This window comes from Polyodon spathula, chromosome 1 (assembly GCF_017654505.1).
Source record: "Polyodon spathula isolate WHYD16114869_AA chromosome 1, ASM1765450v1, whole genome shotgun sequence".
Taxonomy (NCBI): Eukaryota; Metazoa; Chordata; class Actinopteri; order Acipenseriformes; family Polyodontidae; genus Polyodon; species Polyodon spathula.
The window spans coordinates 69,149,916-69,174,156 of NC_054534.1; the positions used below are offsets into that span (position 1 = coordinate 69,149,916).

Sequence of the window (24,241 nt, forward strand, 5' to 3'; positions counted from 1 at the left end):
CAAATACTGACATCTGACTGTACCTTCACCTTGACTAATCCTTCTTCATCTTTAATGTACTGTATATGGTTTGTGTGGGATTCGTTTAATTTCAGTAGGACTTCATGAATGTCCTTCTCTTTTCCATTTACCATAGGGAAGTGAGGTTGAACGTTCAAACACTGTTTGAAATGTTCAGCAGGAAATGTGGTACTGCTAACAAACGCAATCGGGTTAGGAAAAGTGGATGGTAGGAGGTAGAGAAATCAAAACATTGAATCCATACTTACATGATCATTTACAGGATCATTTTACATCGCTTAAGCCTAAGGGGTAGATTCAATTACAAAAAAAAATCACATTTTATCACCTGCACTTTATTGTCTCATTCTAACATACTTCCAATTAAGACAAGAACTGAACACATCACCATTTACAAAAGCAGTCAGAATTTGTGTTCATTCTATTAGCCTGTTAAAAAAAATCCCACCATGGAACAGGGGAATAAAAAAAGGTGCCGTTTTAATTTGTAATGAATCTCCCCCAAATTAGTTTGACTTACTGAATGAAAAACTAACCTGTAACCAGTCTTTACATTTAATTTAATAAACTATTTGCTCTGCCTGGTTTTAAAAAACACCTTTGTTAAATATTATGTCTAGTTAATATTTTCAAAGACTTAATTCCTTCATATACACATGATTATACTAATTGCATAAGGGAATGTGGATGGCTGTGATTTCTGTTTTCAAACCTATACATTCCCTTAGGATTTGATTAGTCATGCTATTATAAACACCTGGAACAGTTGCATAGACAAACAAAATCAGGGTAGGCAAAAACACACAATAAGGAATTATGAGAAATAAAAGGCAAACGAAAAAGTAGCGTATGCATTTTAAATACGTTGAGCACTTACTACACTATATCTTAAAGATCTCTGAACCAAATATGGAATGCCAGTCCCTGCTCATTGACAACATGCAAACCAGACTGTTTCTCAAAATCAGGTGGTATTTTGATAAATTTCACTTTTAGTGACTCTTAGGGCGGAACCAAATCAAACTCTGATCGCTCTTGCTAAAGAGTGTTTATATCGCTAGTTTCCACATCGCATTTTCTTTATAAAGTAAAATAAAAGTCTGTGTTGTACTACTGTTTCGTTGAATATCAGTGAATAATAAATAATAATAATAATAATATAATAATAATAATAATAATAATAATAATATATTCTGCATTTACTTTTGTATTGTGTAAAATATTGAAAAATACAAACGCGAGTTTGAAAGAAAACACACACACACACACACACACACACATTTAGCAATTATCTCGTTTCCACGACATCTGCAGCATCGTGCTGCATCGTTCTGTTACTGTTATGAAAGCATGCCACATTGTTTTCATTATTTTTGTAAAAATTCATACCGTGCCCTGGCTTGTGTCAGCACCATGCAATGCCAGCATCCTCAGACCCGACTGGCACGGTGCTGTCAGAGCCCTATTGTGCACAAGGCTGTATAGTAGCTGCACAAGAACGAAGATTTCAAAAAAAAAAAAAAAAAAAAAAAAAGGTTAACAAAGAAACTCCATACGAGTATTATAAAATTAAAACACTGATTAAAAAAAAAAAAAAAAAAAAAAGGGGGGGGTTTAATAGAACACCCAAAAACCAACGTAACACTGTCTCCATGATCAGTACCGGTACATATTATACAATAAGAAGTGGAATGAAATGCTATCCAGTGCCGTGAAAAAAAAGTTGATTACAGATGTTTTCATTTTTTTAAATGGGCATAAATGCTATTATTATTATTATTATTATTATTATTATTATTTTATTTATTTATTTATTTATTTATTATTTATTTTTTCATCTGTCGAGAACCCAAAGCAAATTTAAAAACTTCATCTTGATCCTTCTGAGATGACCTATATAGGTAATACGTAATTTTGTTATCTATAATGATTTATACGTTTCGAGGGGACCGCTTGTTATGCTGACACTGTATAGCCAGAATGTGCTCCCTTGAACTAGAACGGTGGACTTGTTCTTGAGAATGTGCCGATAATTTGGGCTTCATAATGTTTCCATACATGGCAATAGTCCCTATATGGTCGGGACTGTCCCAATTTCCTAGCAAATGCCCCGCGTCCCGATGCATAAATTAATTTATTCTGCACAGTAGAGTTAGTGAAAACCACCCGCTATGCTCTTCGTGTGGCTGACACATCTGCTGATCACTAACTTGGGTATACAAAGGTAAGAACGCTTCATTGTGTCCATATTTACTGTCATGCTGGTCATGCAGTGTTGAGTTGAGGGGATGATAGTGTTTTTTGCGTATGACCCCTTCCATGTCCCCCCGCGGGACAAGTGACCCACTGAACAGTTTCCAAATATTGACAAGTATGTATTTCTGTGTAGGTTAACATTACGAGAGTAACCAAATGTTTAAAACTAAAAGTTAATATCTTTAAGTGGTTAAAAATTTGTTATTTATTAGTATTCTAGTTTGTTTACATTTGTTAGCGTTATGTTTGATCGAAGTTCAATGTAATGGAGCACTGTGCCTTTAAGAAATGAATAATCTGAACAGAGGTAGGTGACGTCACAGATGACGTGTGAATGTGTCCATGGATTTAAAAAAAAGTCTACCGTCCGTAGTTGTAGCTTACTACAAAGATAAGAAATAAAAGAAAATATATCCAAAAAGCTTTACCAGCACTGAAAGAGACACTGCTTCAAGCAAACCTCTCCAAGTGTAGAAGAGCTTATTGTTTGTACGTATTAAAGAAATAATATTGTTTTGTGACTGGTCAGTTAGTTTGTGTTGCCCCTAGTGGTCACTTTTTATATATTCCTAAAGGTCATGGTCTACTCTTAATTTCTCGATTGGTTGGAGGCATCACATGACCGGAAGTAAAATTCTCCATTACCTCAGCACATTGTAGTACACTGTTCAGTACACTCAATCTGTTTGCATCTGTAAACGTTGCTGGTTTGGAAAGCATTGTTTGTATCTGTTCAATATATATATATATATATATATATATATATATATATATATATATATATATATATATATATATATATATATATATTGTGATTTTGACGTGATTATTATATTAATGATGTGCTTTATTTCGCTATTTCCAAGTTCTGTTAGTTTCCAGAGGCTGTGTAAAAAAACAGCATTAGCAGATTGATAACCAGCAATATTTTACGTTTGTTTAATTGTAAGTATGGTTTAGTGTTATACAATATAGAAACGGATTGATGTGTGAATGTGCTTAGATTTATTTCTGTGTTATTGCTATATCGTTACATGTTTAGTATATACTGTACTTATTTATTATGTAAGTACTGTGTAGACTGGAAATAGGTATATTTTGTATATTATAAAAAATATGCCCAATAAGGTTGGTGTTATGTAGTTATACTACACTGTACACTTTGTAACAGCTGCAATTTTGATTAAGTACTGTCTTTCTTAGTTTCACACCCTTTTTTACTGTTGCATAAACAATAAACATTGGCATTCAAATGTTCTTCACGTCTCATCGTGTAGTGGTAAAAGATGGAGTTTAGCTGCCTGTTAAATTGTACAGTGTTACATGCAAGGAGAACAGAACAGTGAAAAAAACAGCTTCATTTCGGGCACAACAACACAGATCAAGTGTCTACTGCCACATCAATTATGGCATTCAAAGTCGCCTGCAACAGAAGCAGTAGTCAGCAACCTAAGGAAACTTCTCTTTATTATGCTCCAAGAAAAATACAACCAGCATCTCATTATGTCAGAACAAGGTGCTACAGGTGATACGATAGCTGAAACCAGATCTCATAGTTCCAGCTCATACAGACACTCTAACAGATCAACAGCTAGCATGGAGGCTGCCAGAGAACATGCCAAAGCAGAGGAGGCACGTTCTCGTGTTTCCTACACAACAAAAGAAGCAGATATGATGGTAGAGAAAGCACACATACAGGAAGAAGAAAATAATTCCGTAGCTGCAGCCACACACAGGAAGGAAGAATTGCAATCAAGCTTACATGCCGTACAACGTGAAAAAGAAGCTGCCGCTGCCCTGGGAGGCAAACCTGGAAATAGACGCCAACGAGCACCACTGTCGGATCAATTTGCCAAAGGCCCCACAAGACCCTGCGCAGTGCACCAACGACTGGAGTGTCACTCCAGACTACACAGCAGTCAACAGTCACTACCGACTACGGAACCGTTACCAGAACTTGTTACGTCGCGGCTTCCACAACATGTGATCATTGCTTCTGCAGCACATCACGCTCAGCGGCAAAGTGATACATGTAGCAATATACCCACAGTTGAGCCGTACCAGACTTCAGAACCATGCTGGAATACTCAGAGGAACGCTCTATTGTCTGATTATGAGCCACCTTATCTGCGACAGGCAGAAATCTCTGCCACACGGGTTCCCCGCATTAAAGATGAACAGCATGAATCTCGCTGGTCAAGGAGATGAGCGGTAGCTTACGAAAACCACCCTCATCCTTTCAACCTACATCATACTACCTCCTTCTACAAAGCTGCTTCACAAGCTCCCCAGCACGAAGCATCGAGCATGTCAGACTTAGCCAGGTACTTGGTTCGTCTACCGTCCAGAGAACTACAAAGCATGGAAGTCTTCATTTATGAACACAATAAGAGGGTTAGACCTTACTGCAAGTGAAAAGCTGGACTTGTTGACGAAGTGGCTTAGAAATGAGTCATCAGAGCAAGTAAGAAGGATTAGGGCGGTAATGTGGATCACCAGAGGTCACTGAAAGCACACTTTTCAAAAGGCTCGAAATCTTCCCTAAGATTTCCAACAAAGACAACCTGAAACTCAGAGACCTGAGAAACCTGCTGCTAAAGCTGGAGTCTGCCAAGGCAGAGGGATACCTACCTGGCCTCACTTACCTAGATACAACTTGCGGCATAAATCCTATTGTGGAGAAACTACCTTACAGTCTGCAAGAGAAGTGGATGTCGCAGGGCTCTACGTAAAAAGGATCACTGCGTTGCCTTTCCTCCTTTCTCTTTCTTCACAAGCTTTATCTGCGGTCAAGCAAAGACAAGGAATGACCCAAGCTTTACTTTTGGCACGTCCAGTTCTGACACCCTGAAGATAGATAGGTCTATTGTAAGATATGGCAACTCAAGAACTCCTATCTCTGTGCACATGACTGAAGTGTTCAAACAACATAATTAAGAACGTGGAAGATCCCAACAAGAAATGTCCCATCCACAACAAACCTCATACACCCAGGAAATGTCGTGGCTTCAGAGAAAAATCTCTTGAAGAGTGCAAAGTCTATCTCAAAGAGAATGGAATCTGCTTTAGATGTTGCGATTCTATTAGTCACTTTGCAAAGAATTGTAAGACAGCTGTGAAATGCACAGAGTGCGAAAGTGACAGCCATGACACAGCACTTCACCCAGGTCCTGCCCCCTGGATCTCCAATGCGTCTGCCCCTGCCACAGAGCTTGGCAGGGAGGAAGAAGCAAGTACTACAGTTCCCGCAGTTACCTCCAAGTGCACTGAGGTTTGCGGTGAAGACCTGAGTGCAAGGTCCTGCTCCAAGATATGTTTGGTGAAAGTTTATCCCAAAGAACACTCAGAAAGGGCTACGAAGTGTATGCCGTCTTGGATGATCAGAGCAACAGATCACTAGCGAGGTCAGAGTTTTTGATTTGTTCAACATGAAGACAGCAGAGAAAAGAACAAATGGCTACCAAGTAGAAGCCATTTATGGAAAGACAATCCTGACTCTACCCTTTGAGTGTAACTAAATACCAAACGACAGGTCAGAGATTCCTATACCTGCAGTAGCACTTCATCACCCCCACATGACATCTATAGCAGCTCAGATCCCCAAGCTCAAATTCTTCTGCTGGGAAGAGACCTCTTGAGGGTTCAATGGCCCTCACAATGCAGACAATTTCGCTATCAGGACCTACATTCCTGTCTCAACCTGAAGAAGATGACTCATCAAATGAGGTGTTTTTTGAGCTTGTAGACCTTGTTTCTGACTTGGAGATCCACCCACAAGTGACAACCTTCATCACCAGCACCACTGACAGCCAGCTTGGGTCTCGACACTTTGAACGTTTCTCCAACTGGAAGTGACTCAAATGTGCTACTGCTTGCCTCATTCACATCACTCGCTCCCACATTAAAGCTTCTTGTGAAGAGGCAGGTGGGTGTAGTGGCTGGCATTATTGTAAGAAACCCTACTCTGTGACTGAACTTGTCAAGGCCAAGAACGTCATCATTCGTAGTGTACAGAGTGAGGTCTACTCATTAGAGCTGAAGTGCATCATCAACAAAGAAGAACTGCCTAAGAACAGCCCACTTAGGAAGTTGAATTCATTCATTGATGAGACTGGCCTCATGAGAATTGGAGGTCGAATAATACTTACAAACCTGAATAGAGACGAAAAAAAACCTCTAATAATTCCTGGTCATCATTATGTTGCCACTCTACTCGTACGCCATTATTACAAGCTAATCAGACACCAGGGTCGTCTCTTCACAGAGGGCGCAATCCGCAATGCAGGATTATGGATTGCCAGGGCAAAAAGATATATCAACCATGTCATCTACAAGCGCATCACTTGTCATAAGCTCCAAGGCAGACAGGAGGAGCAGAAGATTGTTGACCTACCAGTTGATCGGCTCAGAACTGAACTGCCCTTCACTTATGTCGGACTCGACGTCTTTGGACTCGATCAAAAAGTAAACGGTGGGCAGTGTTGTTTACAAGTATGACTACAAGAGCTATTCACATCAAAGTCCATTGAGTCTATGGACTCTTCTTGCTTCATCAATGCTCTCAAGAGATTCTTCTCAATTCGAGGACCTGCAAAAAAACTGTGTTCAGACTGTGGAACCAATTTCATCGGATCCTGCAAGGAATTGAAGTTTGAGTCAACTGACACCGATAGCACCAGTGTGAAGAAGTTCCAGAGTGACCATTGTTGTACTTAGGTCTTTAACCCTCCTCACTCTTCACACATGGGTGGAGCCTGGAGAGCATGATCGGAGTTGCTCGTCATATCTTGGACTCTTTTGGGAGCCGCCGTAAATGGCAATCTGAGAGGCCTAACATTAAAGTAGGAGACCTTGTCCTCTTAAAAGACAATCAAGTCAAGAGGAATGAATCGCCAATGGAATTAATCATTAAGACCATACCCAGCAATGATGGAAAAGTTTGCAAAGTTGAAATCAAGGTTGCCAAACAAGGGATGGTGAAGATTTTCTTGAGACCTGTCTCCGAGACAATCTTTCTGTTTTCTCAGGATGACTAGATAGGTGAACTCAGGATTCTTACATGGACATTAAGTTTATTGTTTCTCAGATATGTAAATGACCATAGTGTATCTTTGATAGCAGACGGGGAGTGTTCTATTTCTGGTTAGTTAGTTTGTGTTGCCCCCTACTGGTCATTTATTCCTCAATGTCATGATCTACTCTTAATTTCTCGATTGGTTGGAGCCATCACATGACCAGAAGTAAACTTATCCATTGCTTCAGCACATTATAGTATACTGTTCGTACACTCAATCTGTTTGCATCTGTAAACGTTGCTGCCTTGGAAAGCATTGTTTGTAAGTATCTGTAGACAACAAATATATATATATATATATTATATTATATATATATAATATATATATATATATACTATATATATATATATATATATATATGTGTGTGTGTGTGTGTGTGTGTGTGTGTATATATATATACACACACACACACACACACACACACACACACACACACACACACACACACACACACACACACACACACATTATATACATATATATATATATATATATATATATATATATACAGTACTGTGCAAAAGTTTTAGGCAGGTGTGACAAAATGCTGTAAAGTAAGATTGCTTTCAAAAATAGACATGTTAATAGATTATATTTATCAATTAACTAAATGCAAAGTGAGTGAACAGAAGAAAAATCTAAATCAAATCCATATTTGGTGTGACCACCCTTTGCCTTCAAAACAGCATCAGTTCTTCTAGGTACACTTGCACAAAGTCAAGGATTTTGTAGGCATATAGTCAGGTGTATGATTAAACAATTATACCAAACAGGTGCTAATGATCATCAATTCAATATGTAGGTTGAAACACAATCATTAACTGAAACAGAAACGGCTGTGTAGGAGGAATAAAACTGCAAATGGAGTTGGGGATTTGGTCAGAATTAATGGTCTCCTCACTGCTGAGAAGTACAGGCAGATACTTATCCATCATGCAATACCATCAGGGAGGCATCTGATTGGCCCCAAATTTATTCTGCAGTATGACAATGACCCCAAACATACAGCGAAAGTCATTAAGAACTATCTTCAGCGTAAAGAAGAACAACGAGTCCTGTAAGTGATGGTATGGCCCCCACAGAGCCCTGATCTCAACATCATCGAGTCTGTCTGGGATTACATGAAGAGAGAGAAGCAACTGAGGCTGCCTAAATCCACAGAAGAACTGTGGTTAGTTCTCCAAGATGTTTGGGCCAACCTACCTGCCAAGTTCCTTCAAAAACTGTGTGCAAGTGTACCTAGGAGAATTGATGCTGTTTTGAGGCAGTGTAAATAAACAACATTAGCATATTAATAGCCAGCAGTGTTTTACGTTTGTTTAATTATAAGTATGGTTTAGTGTTATATGTAATACAAACTGGGATTGGTGTGTGTATGTGCTTAAATTTATTTCTGTGTTATCGCTATATCGTTACATGTTTAGTATATACTGTACTCATTCATTATGTAAATACTGTGTAGACTGGAAATAGGTGTATTTCGTATATTATAAAAAATATGTCCAATGAGGTTGGTGTTATTGGTGTAGTTATACTGCACTGTATGTACACTTTGTAAGGAACATCTGCAATTGTGATTAAGTACTATACTTCTTTCTTTCTTAGTTTCACACCATTTTTTACTGCTGCATGAGTGTCTAAACAATAAACATCAGCATTCAAATGTTCTTCACGTCTATTCGTGTAGTGGTGAAACAGTTTAGCTGCCTTTTAAACTGTACAGTGTTACATGCAAGGAGAACAGAACAAATACGTATTGCTTTACTAAACATTTAACTCGACTGTGGCAAAAAAAAAAAGTTAGGGTAAAGAAGAAAACGATCTTGTGTGTGTTTCGTTTAAGGGTGTAACAAACACAGCATATATTGATAATAATAGGAATAATACATATACTAATATTTGATACTGTAAATTATTAATTTTAAGTTATTCAGTGTTGTTCGATAAGTGGAGCGTCTTGAGGCGTACTGTTTTTTTGGGTTTCTTTTGCAAATATTAGGATGTTTAGAGTTATTTATTTTTTACTATTTGCTTAATATGCAATAGCTTTCGACAAGTTCGAAGTTGACTGTAAAATCCGGTCCTGCAAAAGTCTTGCAATGTGATTTATAGATGGAATTGAGCAGATTTGGTCGGACGATATCAAACCACTCCCCCTTCTCAACCCACTTGTAGTCAACAAGTGATAGCTGCTTTTTGATGGGCGAAAAGGGCTTGTTTTGATTCCACAAGATTTTGCTTGGAATTTTTCTTGTGTTTTATTACCTCGAAATACTTTCGCGTCCTCTTTCGCTAAGTGCTAACTTTGATTTTGTCCGGCTCTTTGTTTCTTTCTCCACTCTCCATTTTATTTTGCTTATTTTACATGAGTCAGCCAAACTGGAAGGCAATTCATTTGGATATCAGATCTGGATTCATATTTTCCGCTGCGACCACATACCTTTCCAAGAGACTACTGTACTTTTAGATTTCTTCTTTGACAGCTTTGATTAATGATTGTCATTCATTTTGAAGCATCTCCTAGTCAATTGAGATATATGCTTGTGAGTTTTGGGAAGAAATGGGGAGAATGTACCAAAGCTGATGCTTGGGCTTGTATACTACCTCCTACTTCTCCTCCTTTCACTCTTAAGAACATAAGAACATAAGAAAGGTTGCAAACGAGAGCCCGTTTGGCCCATCTTGCTCGTTTGGTTGTCAGTAGCTTATTGATCCCAGAATCTCATCAAGCAGCTTCTTGAAGGATCCCAGGGTGTCAGCTTCAACAACATTACTAGGGAGTTGGTTCCAGACTCCCACAATTCTCTGTGTAAAAAAGTGCCTCCTATTTTATGTTCTGAATGCCCCATTATCTAATCTCCAATTGTGAACTCTGGTCCTTGTTTCTTTGTTTAGATCCAAAAAGTCCCCTGGGTCGACACTGTCAATACCTTTTAAAATTCTGAACGATTGACTCAGATCGACATGTAGTCTTCTTTGTTCAAGACTGAATAGATTAAATTATTTTAGCCTGTCTGCATATGACATGCTTTTTAAACAGGAATAATTCTGGTCGCTCTTCTTTGCACTGCTTAAGAGCAGCAAAGAAGCGTCCCCTTCTACAGGTATGCAGATGTAGGTGCTCACTTAAATGTGCCAAAATACTGTAAGCTTGTTTTCAAAAAGCACATCATTTTAAAAAGTGTAGAAGCCCATTCTAGTGTGCCCTTATCCACACTCAAGTACAATTAAGTGGACAATATCAGTATTGTATTTAGAAGATGTTGTGATATTGAGGGTTTAAAGTACATATAAGATTATTATTAATTTTTTTATGCTGTACAGAAGCTTTTTTGTATGACAAATGTTTCACAGGTACTGTATACCTAGGGCTTCTGTTTTTCGGTTTTAACCGATAAAACCCGATAAAACACCCCAAATACAAAATAAATGAAATCGATGGATAGCCAATAAACACCCAAAAACACCTGAAAAACCTTGGAAATTGTTAATCAATTCATGTTGATGTTACCCTTTTTGTATTAAAAAATAAAACCTACTACAAAAATAATAATACATACATTTCCCAGTGCTCCTGGGCAATGTCCTGCTTTCGTGACTTGTATCTATCATTGATTTGTTCTGAATACTTTAAACACGCCCCAGCTACTGAGTGCCAGCACATTCCTACATTTCTATTGGAGACTCCGCTTGCAAGATTTAATACGAGATTACAATCAGGATGGAGGCTTGTTAGCAGGATTTAAAGATGTATTACAGTTAAGATATGGAGGATTTAAAACATAATTGTGGCGAAATGTACAAAAATGCCTACACACAAAAACCCCAGAAGAATGTGCCCATGACCGAAGGGATTTCGCTGTGGAAGACAACAAAGGAAAGAAGGTTCAACTTAAGTGTGCAAGTACTGTCGAGTTACTATACTATTCTGACAGAAAAAAAAATGCTCAAGCATTTTGGAAAGTAGCCAAAAACACTAATTTCATACAATATATCAAAAACGAAAGCCCCGAAATTTTTTTTTTACATAAAACTCGAAAATAGCTAAAAATAAGCACGAAAAATATGATTAATAAAACCCGAAAAATGGAAGCCCTATGTATACCTAAACCCTGCCAGTGATGTATTTATATTTTAAAAAATGTATACTTCTTGTCCGTAAAATGAAAAGAATCAAAGACTTATTGCCAGCTTGACTGAGTATGAAAAGACAGGCTGCCAGGGTAGTTTGAACATCTGCATCCTAGATTGCAACAGGAACCAATTTGACAAACATCTTTAACGAACAACACAAGTCTCAGAAGATAGCTACTGCTCACTCTAATTTCACTTACTAATGATGTGACCACAGTCAGATTTTATGTTAAGGTGTTTTTCTGTTATTGGCAGCTATCATGCTGTGGGACAGAATCTCAAAGCTTTCTGAAAAAAATAATGCTAATGACAATTTGAAGTAAAAAGTTTTGAAAACCTAGCCCAGTGAGTTGAAAAGACATTCAGAATTCTAAGAAAATGTGTGGGCTGAGACTCAATCATAATACTTCTACTTAAATTACATTGTAATGATGGTAAATGCTCCAAGGTTGTTGTTGTTAACCAGCAAACTAGCAGCAAGCGTCATGATGTTTCCATAAGACTAAAATAAGAAGTGTTACTGCAAACAATGCCAGTCTTTGATAATGAAAAAGGAAACAGAAAGCGAGACATTAAAAACTGAGTTTAGATGGAACAAAACATATTTAAAGAGTAAAGCCGATGTAACACCAGGCAACGTTCAAACAACTATTTCAGGCAACTGTTGCAGCGGCAAGTTGCATGCAAAGTTATCACAGAGGTTTTTCAAAGTTGCTCAAAATTAGATACTTTTGATTTTGTTGCTTCAACTTTAAACTGTCACTGGCAACTTTGGTGTAACAGCCAATCATGACCCAGACTGATGTCACGTAACCTCAAGATGCCGACTGAAAAAATAAATAAAACAGGGCTACCAAAAAGAGACCGCACTGGGGAACAAACGAAGAGACTGTACTGATCGAATGGTTTGAAAGTAAGTTATCTACATTTTTCTATGCAAAATTATGTTATTTATGTTATAGCTGAACTAAATTACTTCACAGAGCTCAAATAATGATAAGGCCTAGTCAGTACTATGAAGCCTGGGGCTAGAGTATGTGGGTGAACCTTGTATTAGCGAGAGGGAAGTGGGTACAAGTGAGGGACAACCATAGTCACCTAGCACCACCTTTTTGGATGTATAGCATGTTACACTGTGTAATGTTTTTCGAACACACTACAACAATGCAGGCAGACATTTCTTTTCTTCCATTTCTGCCTTTACCAACTGCTAAAACTTTAAATGTTGTCATGACAGCTGTAACTGTCAAGCATATTTAGTATCCCTTCACCTAATAGGTACATCAACTCCAAACTTACTTTAAATATTATTGGTTCATCTCTTAAGATTCCTAAAAAAGTTGCCCCTGGATGTTGCCTGGTGTTGCATAAAAGTTGAATCAACTTTGTTGCCAGGAACTGTTTTGATACATCAGTTGCCAGTACAAGTTGCCTCGTGTTACAACTTGAGGGTCAAGAAACAGTACTAAACAAAGCTGCACCAGATTACAGAACAGGTGTGATTGGCTGAATGATGAGCACCTATTTCTCACGAGCAATTACTTCAATACTAGCTTTTTTCCTACAGAGAATGCCATTGGGAATGGCTTGTTTTGAAGGCTAGCAAAAAATTGTACTTTTAGTAGTATACTACATATACTGTATACTAGTACATGTAACTACAGATGTATTACTTCAGTCTTACAATAATGTTTTGTTTTTCTTGACGAGTGTGTTATATACAGTGGCTTGCAAAAGTATTCAGACCCCTGACCAATTCTCTCATACTACTGAATTACAAATGGTACATTGAAATTTCGTTCTGTTTGATATTTTATTTTTAAACACTGAAACTCAGAATCAATTATTGTAAGGTGACATTGGTTTTATGTTGGGAAATATTTAAAAAAAAAAAAAAAAAACTGAAATATCTTTCTTGCATAAGTATTCAAACCCTGTGCTGTGGAAGCTCCCAGTTTGCACCGATGAAAGAAATTGCCCTAACAAGGACACAATTACCTTACCATTGGCCTCCACCTGTGAACCATTAAAGTTGCTGTCACATTTTCTGGATAAAAACCCCACTGTTGAAGGATCATTGATAAGGCTGTGAATCTGAAGGAAAATGAACACCAAAGAGCATTCTACAGAAGTTAGAGATAAAGTAATACAAATGCATAGATTAGGGAAAGGGTACAAAATAATATCCAAGTATTTGGATATCCCAGTGAGCACAGTTGGATCAATAATCAGTACGTGGAAGCAGCATCACACCATCCAGGCACTGCCAAGAAAAGGCCGTCCCTCAAAACTCAGCACTCAGACAAGAAGGAGACTTGTGAGAGAAGCCACAGAGAGGCCAACAATCACTTTGAAGGAGCTACAGAGTTCAGTGGCTGGGAGTGGAGTAATGGTGCACCAGTCAACCATATCAAGAGCTTTGCATAACACTGGCCTGTATGGGAGGGTGGCAAGAAAGAAGCCGTTACTCAAAAAGTACCATCTGAAAGCGCGTCTGGAGTTTGCCAGAAAGCATGAGAGTGACCCAGCTGCGATGTGGGAAAAGGCTTTGTGGTCAGATGAGACCAAGATAGAGCTTTTTGGCCAAAACTCAAAGCGCTATGTGTGGCGCAAACCTAACACTGCCCATGCCTCAAGACACACCATCCCTATAGTGAAGTACGGTGGTGGCAGCATCATGCTGTGGGGATGCTTCTCATCAGCAGGGACTGGGCATCTTGTTACAACTGAAGGAAGAATGGATGGAGCAAAATACAGGAAAATACTGCAAGAGAATCTGCTTCAGTCCATTAAAAAACTGAAGCTTGGGAGGAAATTCACCTTTCAGCAGGACAATGATCCCAAGCACAAGGCCAAAGCAACATTGGAGTGGCTCAAGAACAAAAAGGTGAATGTCCTACAGTGGCCCAGTCAAAGTCCTGATCTCAATCCCATTGAGAATCTGTGGCACTATTTGAAAATTGCGGTCCACAAACGTCGTCCAACCAACCTGAACAACCTGGAGCAAATCTGCCAAGAAGAATGGACCAAAATCACTCCGACACTGTGTGCAAAGCTGATACATACTTACCCCAAAAGACTTAAAGCTGTTATTGCAGCGAAAGGTGGCTCTACCAAATATTAATGTGTGGGGGTTGAATACTTATGCAAGCAAGATATTTCAGTTTTTTATTTTTCTTAAAAATATTTCCCAACATAAAACCAATGTCACCTTACAATAATTGATTTTGAGTTTAAGTGTTTTAAAATAAAATATCGAACAGAACGAAATTTCAATGTACCATTTGTAATTCAGTAATATGAGAGAATTGGTCAGGGGTCTGAATACTTTTGTAAGCCACTGTATATAAGGTTGTATGCTATGTTTTTTTTTTTTTTTTTTTATGATTGTATGCTTGTGACTACATTGACATGTAGACATATGCACCATACATCAGTTTTACACATTTCTGCAAAAATCTAGAGGCTATAGATTAAATTAATTCCTTTATCCTTAAATTTAAATTATATTTAATCATATATATTTTATCATTACATTTTTTTTTTAAACTAAGAAAAGAGCTAACTTGCTTGCTGCTACAATTTAAGGATATCAAGTGATATAACTATTACATGTTGTATAAATGTGACGTAAACATAAAATGCAAAGTAATTCAAAACCCAAACATATCACAAACTGGTCAGGTCACACATACATACATACATACATATGTGCCATACCCACACGCTGTTTTCCTTAACTTCATTTCTCTTGAAAAGAATGTTGGTTTGCAAGACAATAAGAAACAATAAGAAAAGAAAGGGGCATGTTCAGTGAAGGAAAACTGTTGTAATGGATTAAGATTCCAAAAGGTAACTTAACTGCTCAAACGTTCATGCAAGAATCAAATCCGGAAAATGGGGGCTGGGGGCTGAGGGCAGCGGGAGATTGGTCAGACATTATAGTTATAGAGCAGAGATTATTAACTCACCAGAATCAGCAAACTCTGAGAAAAGAAAGAAAATAGAGAGAAAGGAAAGAAAACAGATGCTGGGTAAGTTAGCTGTTTCACATGCTAAATCCTACTGAAGTGTACCATCATTTTTCAGAAGAGGACTCAAACACTAATTAATCTGTAACTGCACTAAATTATGACAGCCACAGCCCAGCCATAGACTGTAATTGCATTTTCACTTATTGAAATGACGTATATTTTTACCAGCTCTTGTTTACCTGAAGGATAGTTTGTTGTAAAAAATCACACTGGGTTAAAAAAAAAAAAAAAAAAAAAAGCTGGTATCTATGTGGAGTAGTGGGTTAATATAGTAGCCTTTCCTCATTAGGGGCCTGGTTTCTGGCTGAGGTCGCAAAATACATGGCTAGCAAAAAACAAAAAAACATGTAATTACACACACACTTGATACTGAGCACCTTTACAGAAAGCGAAACTCTAAAATGCATCCAGTTTTCAAAGGAGTATTTAGCATGATTTGACCACACTTACAGCTCAGTTAAAATAACCACCCATTGGCATATTCCAGAGTTGAGAGCTTGTGTAAAGTAGCAGTTTCTAAGTAGTTGGCATAGGCTGCTGATAATGGAAGTAAGGTCACTGTGTAGAAAAAGGCAGTCCATTTTAAGACAGTTGTAGTCTTTTCAAGGGAGAAATGGAACCCCAGGGATGAGGAAGGCATTGCTGTGCTGTAGAGGTGGGGGTGGGAACCGGGGACTTTGTGATGCTGATACAGCAATGGTGTCCCAACAGGGATTGTATTCTGGTTTGCAAACTAACTGTGATAAGACAAAGAAACGCTAAAACTGCAGACGTTGCTTTAAAATGTGAAAATGCTGCATCAAGCCCCAAAGGGAGGTACATCCACCACAGATGTTCTCAAACTGAATGACAAGCAAAAAACAGACTGAAAACAACCACATTGTTTTAATACTGAAGCACAATCTCCACAGGTAATCCAATTCCTTTTAAACTTATGATTTCTTTGTTTGCCTTTTCATATCGTTTAACCTATTTTAAAAATGTACTGTTATGTAGAAAAAACATGTATTTATATTGTCGTTTTAAATTATTTCTGCACAAACTCAGTAGGAAAGAGTCTTTTGTCACAACCTCTTCTTTTAAGATTTAACACATCCACTTAAAATAGAAAGAATGCTATGCAATGTTTTAATTGTAGGCACTTAGTTCTTTGATAATGTTAGAACAGTTGCATAAAGTAAGTTCTTCATTTTTACATCTTTCTTTTTTTTTCATATAACTTGATATTTAATTGAATTGTCCCTTGGTGGCAGCACCCATCTACTCAATCAATCAATCAATCAATCAATATTTATTTTATGTAGCACCTTTCATAGTGGACCACCATCACAAAGCGCTTTATAAGATAGTGATGAACAATGCATAACACATAAAATACAGTGAAATACAGGGCATAGTACATTAAATACAACATTAAAAAACAATGCAAAACATTAAATATAGGTGTAATACATTAAATAAAAGGCTAGGATGTGAATTCTAAACAGTGTGGATGTCAAGCAGAATCACACAGATAAAATGGAGTAAAAAAAACAACCTGAAATAGCAATTTAGACAACAGCTAAAAACAAATACCAGGCTTAGAGAGCATTAAAAGCACTGTGTAAAGGGAACAGAGTACCTTGGACTAGTTGGCCCGACAATTTATTCTTAGGGTTCGGTGGAAGTCAGCCATCTAGAAAAGGGGCGGAGCTACGGTACACTAAACCATTGACCCGGAAGGTTAACGGCGTGGCATCCGCGGATTGGAGGAGTGGCTTTGCTAGTTAACCAAGGGGTCATGGTTGACAATATAAATAGGGGACGTAGTAAGTGATCTGTTCCTTATTATGGTTACGCTGAAACCGAAAGGACCTGTGTATTATTTGAGGGAACCGTGAGTGTTTTGTTTGTCTGTCTAATAGCTGTTCATTGTTATTTGTTCACCTAGACTAGATGGCTAACACGATCTGGAGATACCACTCATGGCCAGCACTAAAACCAGGACAAGATTTCACCACTTGTTCACCAACTGTATTGTGCTTCACCACATGCACGAAGAGCACTCACTTTGGACTTGTGATCATGTGTGTCTATTTGTGTGTTTAGTACTGTGCTTATTATTTACGGGACTGCTACCCTTTTTCATTACAGTGCAATACACATGGTTGTGTATTATAAACAAGTTGTTATTTTCTGCTTGGTCAACAGACCATTGGATTATAAATCTAAACAAATCATTTCATCCGTACTTTGTTGTCTGTTTCACTGCACTTCACCTGTTCTACTAATTACCAAAGTATAATCTGTTGTAGCTAGACAAAGAATCATTGTGTACAGAAAAATGCAAATTGGTTATGCTGTGAAGGTACATAATTATTTGTACAGAGGTAAAAGCAGGTATACAGAAGATATCGACCCCAGTGCCAGCCGACACATGCAATGGTATAGCTGTGCCCAAATCGTGTGGAGAAAAAAAAGTGCACTGTATACAGGTATGTGTTTTAGGAGAACACTTCCTTCTTTGATATTATGTTGTGATTGTAAACCCAATTTCCTTTATTTATTTTTATCACCGTGTTTCAATTATGTCTGTACAAATGCAGATATGCATTTTTCTCGTTTGCATAGTAAGCTTTTGCATGCTTTTTATGTCTATAGGCTACATAAACACATGTATTTTTAATGTCTTGTTACTTATTTTGTTTGTACAGTTTTATTTAATCATAATATACCTGTATATAGATGCATTTCTTTTCAAAAGTTGCTTTTATTTATTTATTTATTTTACACAGTCAGCTGGTATGTGTGTTTTGTATATAAACACATTTATTAAAAATGTTGTCTTATTTACAGAGTTTCGGATGAGTAATATCGTACATACATATACCTCTACCTTGTGCTGACAGACAGCTAGACAGATCTTGGCTCGTAAAACACCTGCTTTCCATCAGTGCTATCTAGCATGAGATTTAAGGTGTAATTCATGGTTAGAAAAGTTTAGTAAATATTGTCTGAGTATCATTAGCCTCATTAGTGCTCTCATGCCACTTAATTTGAATACATCACCTTGCATTTTGCATATTCAGCAGATGCTAATGTACCCATTGTGTTATTTTTAAGGTGTGTGTGCTAACTCACGTCTTATGTGTTAAGTCATGCTTTTGATAAATACGGGATTATCTAGCACACGCCTTATCCTTGGATAACACGCGTGTTATCGCATAAGAACCTTTAGTAAATGAGGCCCTTTGAGTCTAAATGTTTACCATTGAATTTTAGTTTCTTTGGCATTTCTTGATTAAATATTGTCATCTTTTTATTAGTGAATAGTTTTCAGGAGTTTTGTCTCATTTTAAAATGTATGACTTTAGATTTATTTCTAACATATACTGCATGAAGACAATTCAATTTCACTATTTCTTTAGAAGTAGAAAAACTAAATGGCTTCAGAATCAAGCTTTGTGACAGCCAACCCAGTGGAATTTGCAGTTTTGGATACAGTTATTGTGGCTTTTTGTCACCCTCTTGCTTGTGTTGTACATATTTATATTTTTCTCTGTGGAAGTTAATGGTATAATATTGCAAAATGGTTGGAAATCGGTGGAAAGAAATGTGCTTTTCCCCATTGAAGTACAACAACATGGCAAGTTTTCCACTGTAAACAAGTCTTTGTTGTAGCTGTAGGGGAAGTGGACATTTTAGCATGCATGTCTATACTGACACACATATACACTGTGAAGGTGTAATAGTTATAAATAATTTAGAGATCCATTTGTAAAACATATGTGAACATATATTAATTCATTTCGCATATATTTTTAAACATTCTTCAGAAACATGGGTGCATTATTTAAACAGTAGAACCCAAAGAAGAGCGTTTTACTGTCAGGTACGGCACGCCTACTGCAGTTAAAACGAGCCAATGGCGAGACCTTTTAACAAAACGAGAAGGGCCTTGACAGACGATAAATCAAACAACAATAAGAATACAGTAATAAAGATAACAGTGATATATAAGACCTATACCATTTGCTCTTGTGCTAATGTACCGGTATATCACTGGTTTCCAGTTATCCCAACATTATAATCCCGTCATAAGAATTAACTTATGATGACACACACAACATACTGATTCACAAATGTAAGTATCCCTCTCAGACAACAATGATGTGCACAAGACAGCCATGGTTTTCGTTTTCCAAATCGTTCCATTGGAATTAACATGCTAAAATGATAATTGGTAGTGTATCATCAAACTGTGCCTTCTAGTAAAATACTGATCGCATTATATTGAGACACGCAAAATTACATGCCTCTATTTTGTAAAAATTATCTAGATTTCCATAAATCCCCCTGCCGGTATATATATATATATATATATATATATATATATATATATATATATTAATGTATATATATATTCTAATATATATATATATTATCTAGATGGTGTTTCCCAGAATTAGTAGCAGAGGGCTTAAAAATTGGTTAAAGGGGGAAAACTGTGAAAAAACTGATGGTTTCGAAGGGGAAAGATGGGCATAACACAACAGTTAAAATCTCCTTTTGGTACAACAGCTAAAATCTCCTTTACAAAGTACATTGTTATCTTTGAACAATTTCTGCCTGAGACAAGAAACAATTTGATATCCCCCTTCAGTTTGTAACTCCATTTTGTAATACTGCTTTGAGCATGTACTAAGACAGAATTATATTTGACTGTAAAACAAAATGTGATTGAAGGATGCTGTTTCTTCTGAGCTTCTAGGTCTGCATACAGTGTTTATAATTCAAATATAATTATATTCCCTCTTTCCATTAAGGCTGCTGGAAGCCTTTAAAAACTACAAGGCAGGAAATATATTGCTTCCCTTCAACTGCATTGCCCATTGGCTTGGGTCCATACTTGGATTAGTTCCGAAAATATTCACCATACAGTAGATTAGTGCAGCAACAGTGAGCAATGAATTCATTACCCCTATAATTCTGAAAGCTTCCAGGCATTTCTGAAGGAAATAGTGCATGAATAAAAACACAGCATTGCTACTGGTTCTACTTCTCAAACTATTGGGAATATAAATCTAAAACCCTGCCACTCGCAATTCACATTTCACCCAGCTTCATTACTTGTATTGTTCAAATCAAATAGTTATACTTATGGAGAATATATACCAGCAAACAGAGTTGGGGTAACATGTTACTGCAATAATATTATTTTTGTCAATAATGAGTTAATATAATGCGTTAGATTTTTAATGCAAGTAACAATATTGCAGTTACTTTATGCAAAAAATAAACAAGTTGGTCTTGTTACCTTTTCTCTGTTATACACCTACATTGGTGGTCTTTTCTTTTTTTTAAAGTGCACTTCAGTTCAGTTGTAAAATACTTATCTTTATTGTATTTTACAGATGCACACAGATGCAACAGTAGTGTCAGCAGTCAGCAGTAGCAAGCAGCACCACATGCTGCAAACCGGAAGCATAACAACACGCCTTACGGCAGTACCATCAATGCTTAAGTAAAAAATGTAACTGCTATTTATTTACCCTGAACACAGCAGTTTTCAGACAAGCTTTATTGGCACCAAGGTTTTAGTTTAGTTTTTATCTGGCTCCTTGCATGCATGCACACAATCAGGCTAACTGGCTTAAATTTAATTAAAAAATATCGTGATCCCAACAGGTACATTTTGATGCGATGCAAGGACTATTTAGATTTATAAACAAAACAAAAGTTTAAAATAGTTCGACTTAATGTACACTTTGAGTAACTCAAATTGCATGCATACAAAAAATACTACAGTTTAATTGATGAATAATATAATATGTATCTATTACATTAAATGATTTAATGATTTTTTCAAACTAACGCTCGCTATTCTGTTATAAAAAGGCTTTTTATGTATGTATTATTCTTATTATTTAGCAGATGCTTTTATCCAAAGCGGCTTACAGAGACTTGGGTGTGAACTATGCATTACAACTGCTGCTGCTGAGTCACTTACAATAGGACCTTGGTTTTATGTCTAATCTGAAGGACAGAGCACAAGGAGGTTAAGTGACTTGCTCAGGATCACACACAGTGAGACAGTGGGTGGGATTGAACCAAGAACATCCTGGTAACAAGCCCCTTTCTTTAACCACTGGAGCATCAAGCCTCCTACAGTTGCTTTTTAAATTTTTCACTCCTTTATGTATACAATTGAAAGATGCTTCAGCAAAGTCATATGTGTTAATATGTACTTTGACAGTGATACTCCTAGCAAAATCTTTTCAAAGTGCGATACATCTCCAACCCCTGTTTACTGTTATAGCTACAAGATCAATAGACATTTTATTATGGGAATAAGCTATTCAGCCCATCAGAGCTCTCAATTTTCCTGTAAACTAAGTCTTATGGCTGGCAGCTAGAAATATCACAAGGTATTATCGCTAATTTATTCCATGCATCAATATTAAATAATGGTAGTAAGTGTTGCTAGTTTTCTGGGATTTCAAACCAAAAATCTATTTTTTTTTTAACAAACCTGCTGTGTAATTTCAATTTGTTTTACATTTCAACAAAATACATACCAACAGAAGTGTTTTTTTTTCTTTTCATAACAGCTTTTTTTTAAACAATTCACTGCTGCAAGTCGTTCTTTTAAACCTTGACAAAGTCCATCAAGTCTTTTGTTTCAGTGAAGCAAAATGTGTTTACAGGGTGCAGATAAATGAGGTTCTACTGTAATAAGTTACTTTTTTCATTAACATGCCCAACTCTGCCAGCAAAGAATTTAATAATGGTAACATTTGATTAAATGACATTCTTGTATGCATTTAAGGTAGTAGCTTCATCTCAGCATATATATCCACTCATATATATTTAAAAATTAAACTAGAAATAATAGACAATACAAGCAATAAGTTAGGAATGGCTACCAAACGACAACATTTTTTAGGGAATCCTGTACCTTCAGTTTGTCTGCAAAAAAATGCCGGTTGAATAAAACAGGCACTATATGATTTGTCCAACCACGCTCATCACATGCGTTCGGTGTTTAATTCATTGTTAACTTAATTTTAATTAAATATGAGCTGATGAATATAAAATCAAATCATGGTAGTTCATATGCAATTACTGTCCATAGTCAATTTAATTACCATGCCTCCTCACACATAAAGCAGGTATTAGTAGGTCCCTACATTACTCCCCCCATATTCACTGGCAGGTGGCAACATCAAATATGATGCAGAAGAGTGATTAGGAAACTTAAAATGTGGGTTTTTGGTCCCTTTCTAAAGCTTTAAAAATATTATTTTTGGACCAACATTTGCATCACTTTGTGCTGAAAGGTAAATAAAAGCACTTGTCTGCACTGAAAAGCAGCCAGTCTCGTAAAAACCAAACAAACAGATCTTTCAGTTCAAGATGCTCTGGGGATCGATTTTATCACATTGTATTTTCCCTGTGTGAGACACCTACCTTCAGCGAGAGGATCTAAAGTGTGAATCATCAGCTGGAAAATGCTGTTCCTCATCAGGCTGTTGTGCAGCGATGCAGAACTTCCACCTCTCTGGAGACGTGGTTTGAGCTGCGTGCAAAAGAAAAAACAGATCAATGTGGATTACTACTGCATGCTCCTTTGAAAAACATTGCTACATACTGTTCCATTGTTGATGATTCATTCAGTGGGATATTTTCTTCTCCACTTCAACGGAGTGAAGTGGAGAAGTAACGGCTACATACTGTAACTGGATAGTTGACTGCTAGCTGCGCTGAGTCTGAATGCATTTAACGAAAGACAAGGTATTTTCTGTAGATAATGGCTGCTACGAAAGATATTATTGCTATCATAAACTGCTTTCAGAATGATATTTTGGACTGGATCGCTAGGCTACTTGAAATTAATGTTGCCGTTTAAAAAAGTTTCAATATTCCTGTTAGCCTTTAGAGGGCATTGATCTGCAAAATAATGACAGTTCATTTCAGAACCTGATTGGCTGAGATAATCTGTAAGGTTTATAATAAGCAACAAATAAATACAAGTTCCCAGAATCCCTTTGGACACACACCACCCACTCGATATATCGCGGGTGTCGGGCCCAATATAAATCTGCTAGATATCAAGGGCTGCGATATAGCGAGAGCCCCCAAGAAAAACAAATAGGCTAATAAAAAATGCTGTACAACCACTCCCTCATTTTATCGGGGGTGTCAGGGTCCAATATAAATCCCCTACGCAACACGTTTTTTCTCATTTTTCGTATAAAAAGCAGCACATTGTTTTAATTCATACTGCGGAGGATAATTACTTCTCATCAATTTAAGTCTCCAATTAATTTCATGAATCTTTTTCTCCTTTCTCACATGCCCAAACCGCTGCATTGAAAGAATCCATTCCCAACATAGGAGGGTGTTGCTAGAAAGCTGACATCACTGCCCTGTGACGCTAGTGCATTGCTTAAAAAACTGCTTCAGCATGTAGATATTTCATTTGCTTTGTGTTATTGTGCAATGTGTGTGCATATGATAACAGTACGATATTAACGCTTTGTTTTTAATTGATCTGTATATTTTAGTTTGTGATGTGCAGTACAAAATAAAAAGAACAGTAATTCTAAGTGAAATTGTCTGTGTATCGTGTAGCTAAGGCATGCGCAGTTAGACTGTAAAAATGGGGAGTCATTTCCAGGACCGCGACATATCCGAATCCGCACTATAGCGAGGGGCATTATAACGAGGTTGGTGTATAAG

The 24,241-nt window shown here is 37.1% G+C and overlaps 1 protein-coding gene across 1 annotated transcript in view; it reads right to left on the reverse strand.

Annotated features, from left to right (window-relative positions):
• Window positions 1–24,241, reverse strand: part of LOC121323312 (sodium/potassium/calcium exchanger 2-like) — a 138,878-nt gene that overhangs the window by 54,086 nt on the left and 60,551 nt on the right. Inside the window, exon 4 of the mRNA XM_041264342.1 lies at window positions 22,970–23,078. Within this exon, the coding sequence (XP_041120276.1) occupies window positions 22,970–23,078 (109 nt within the window). The remainder of the gene's footprint in view (window positions 1–22,969; window positions 23,079–24,241) is intronic.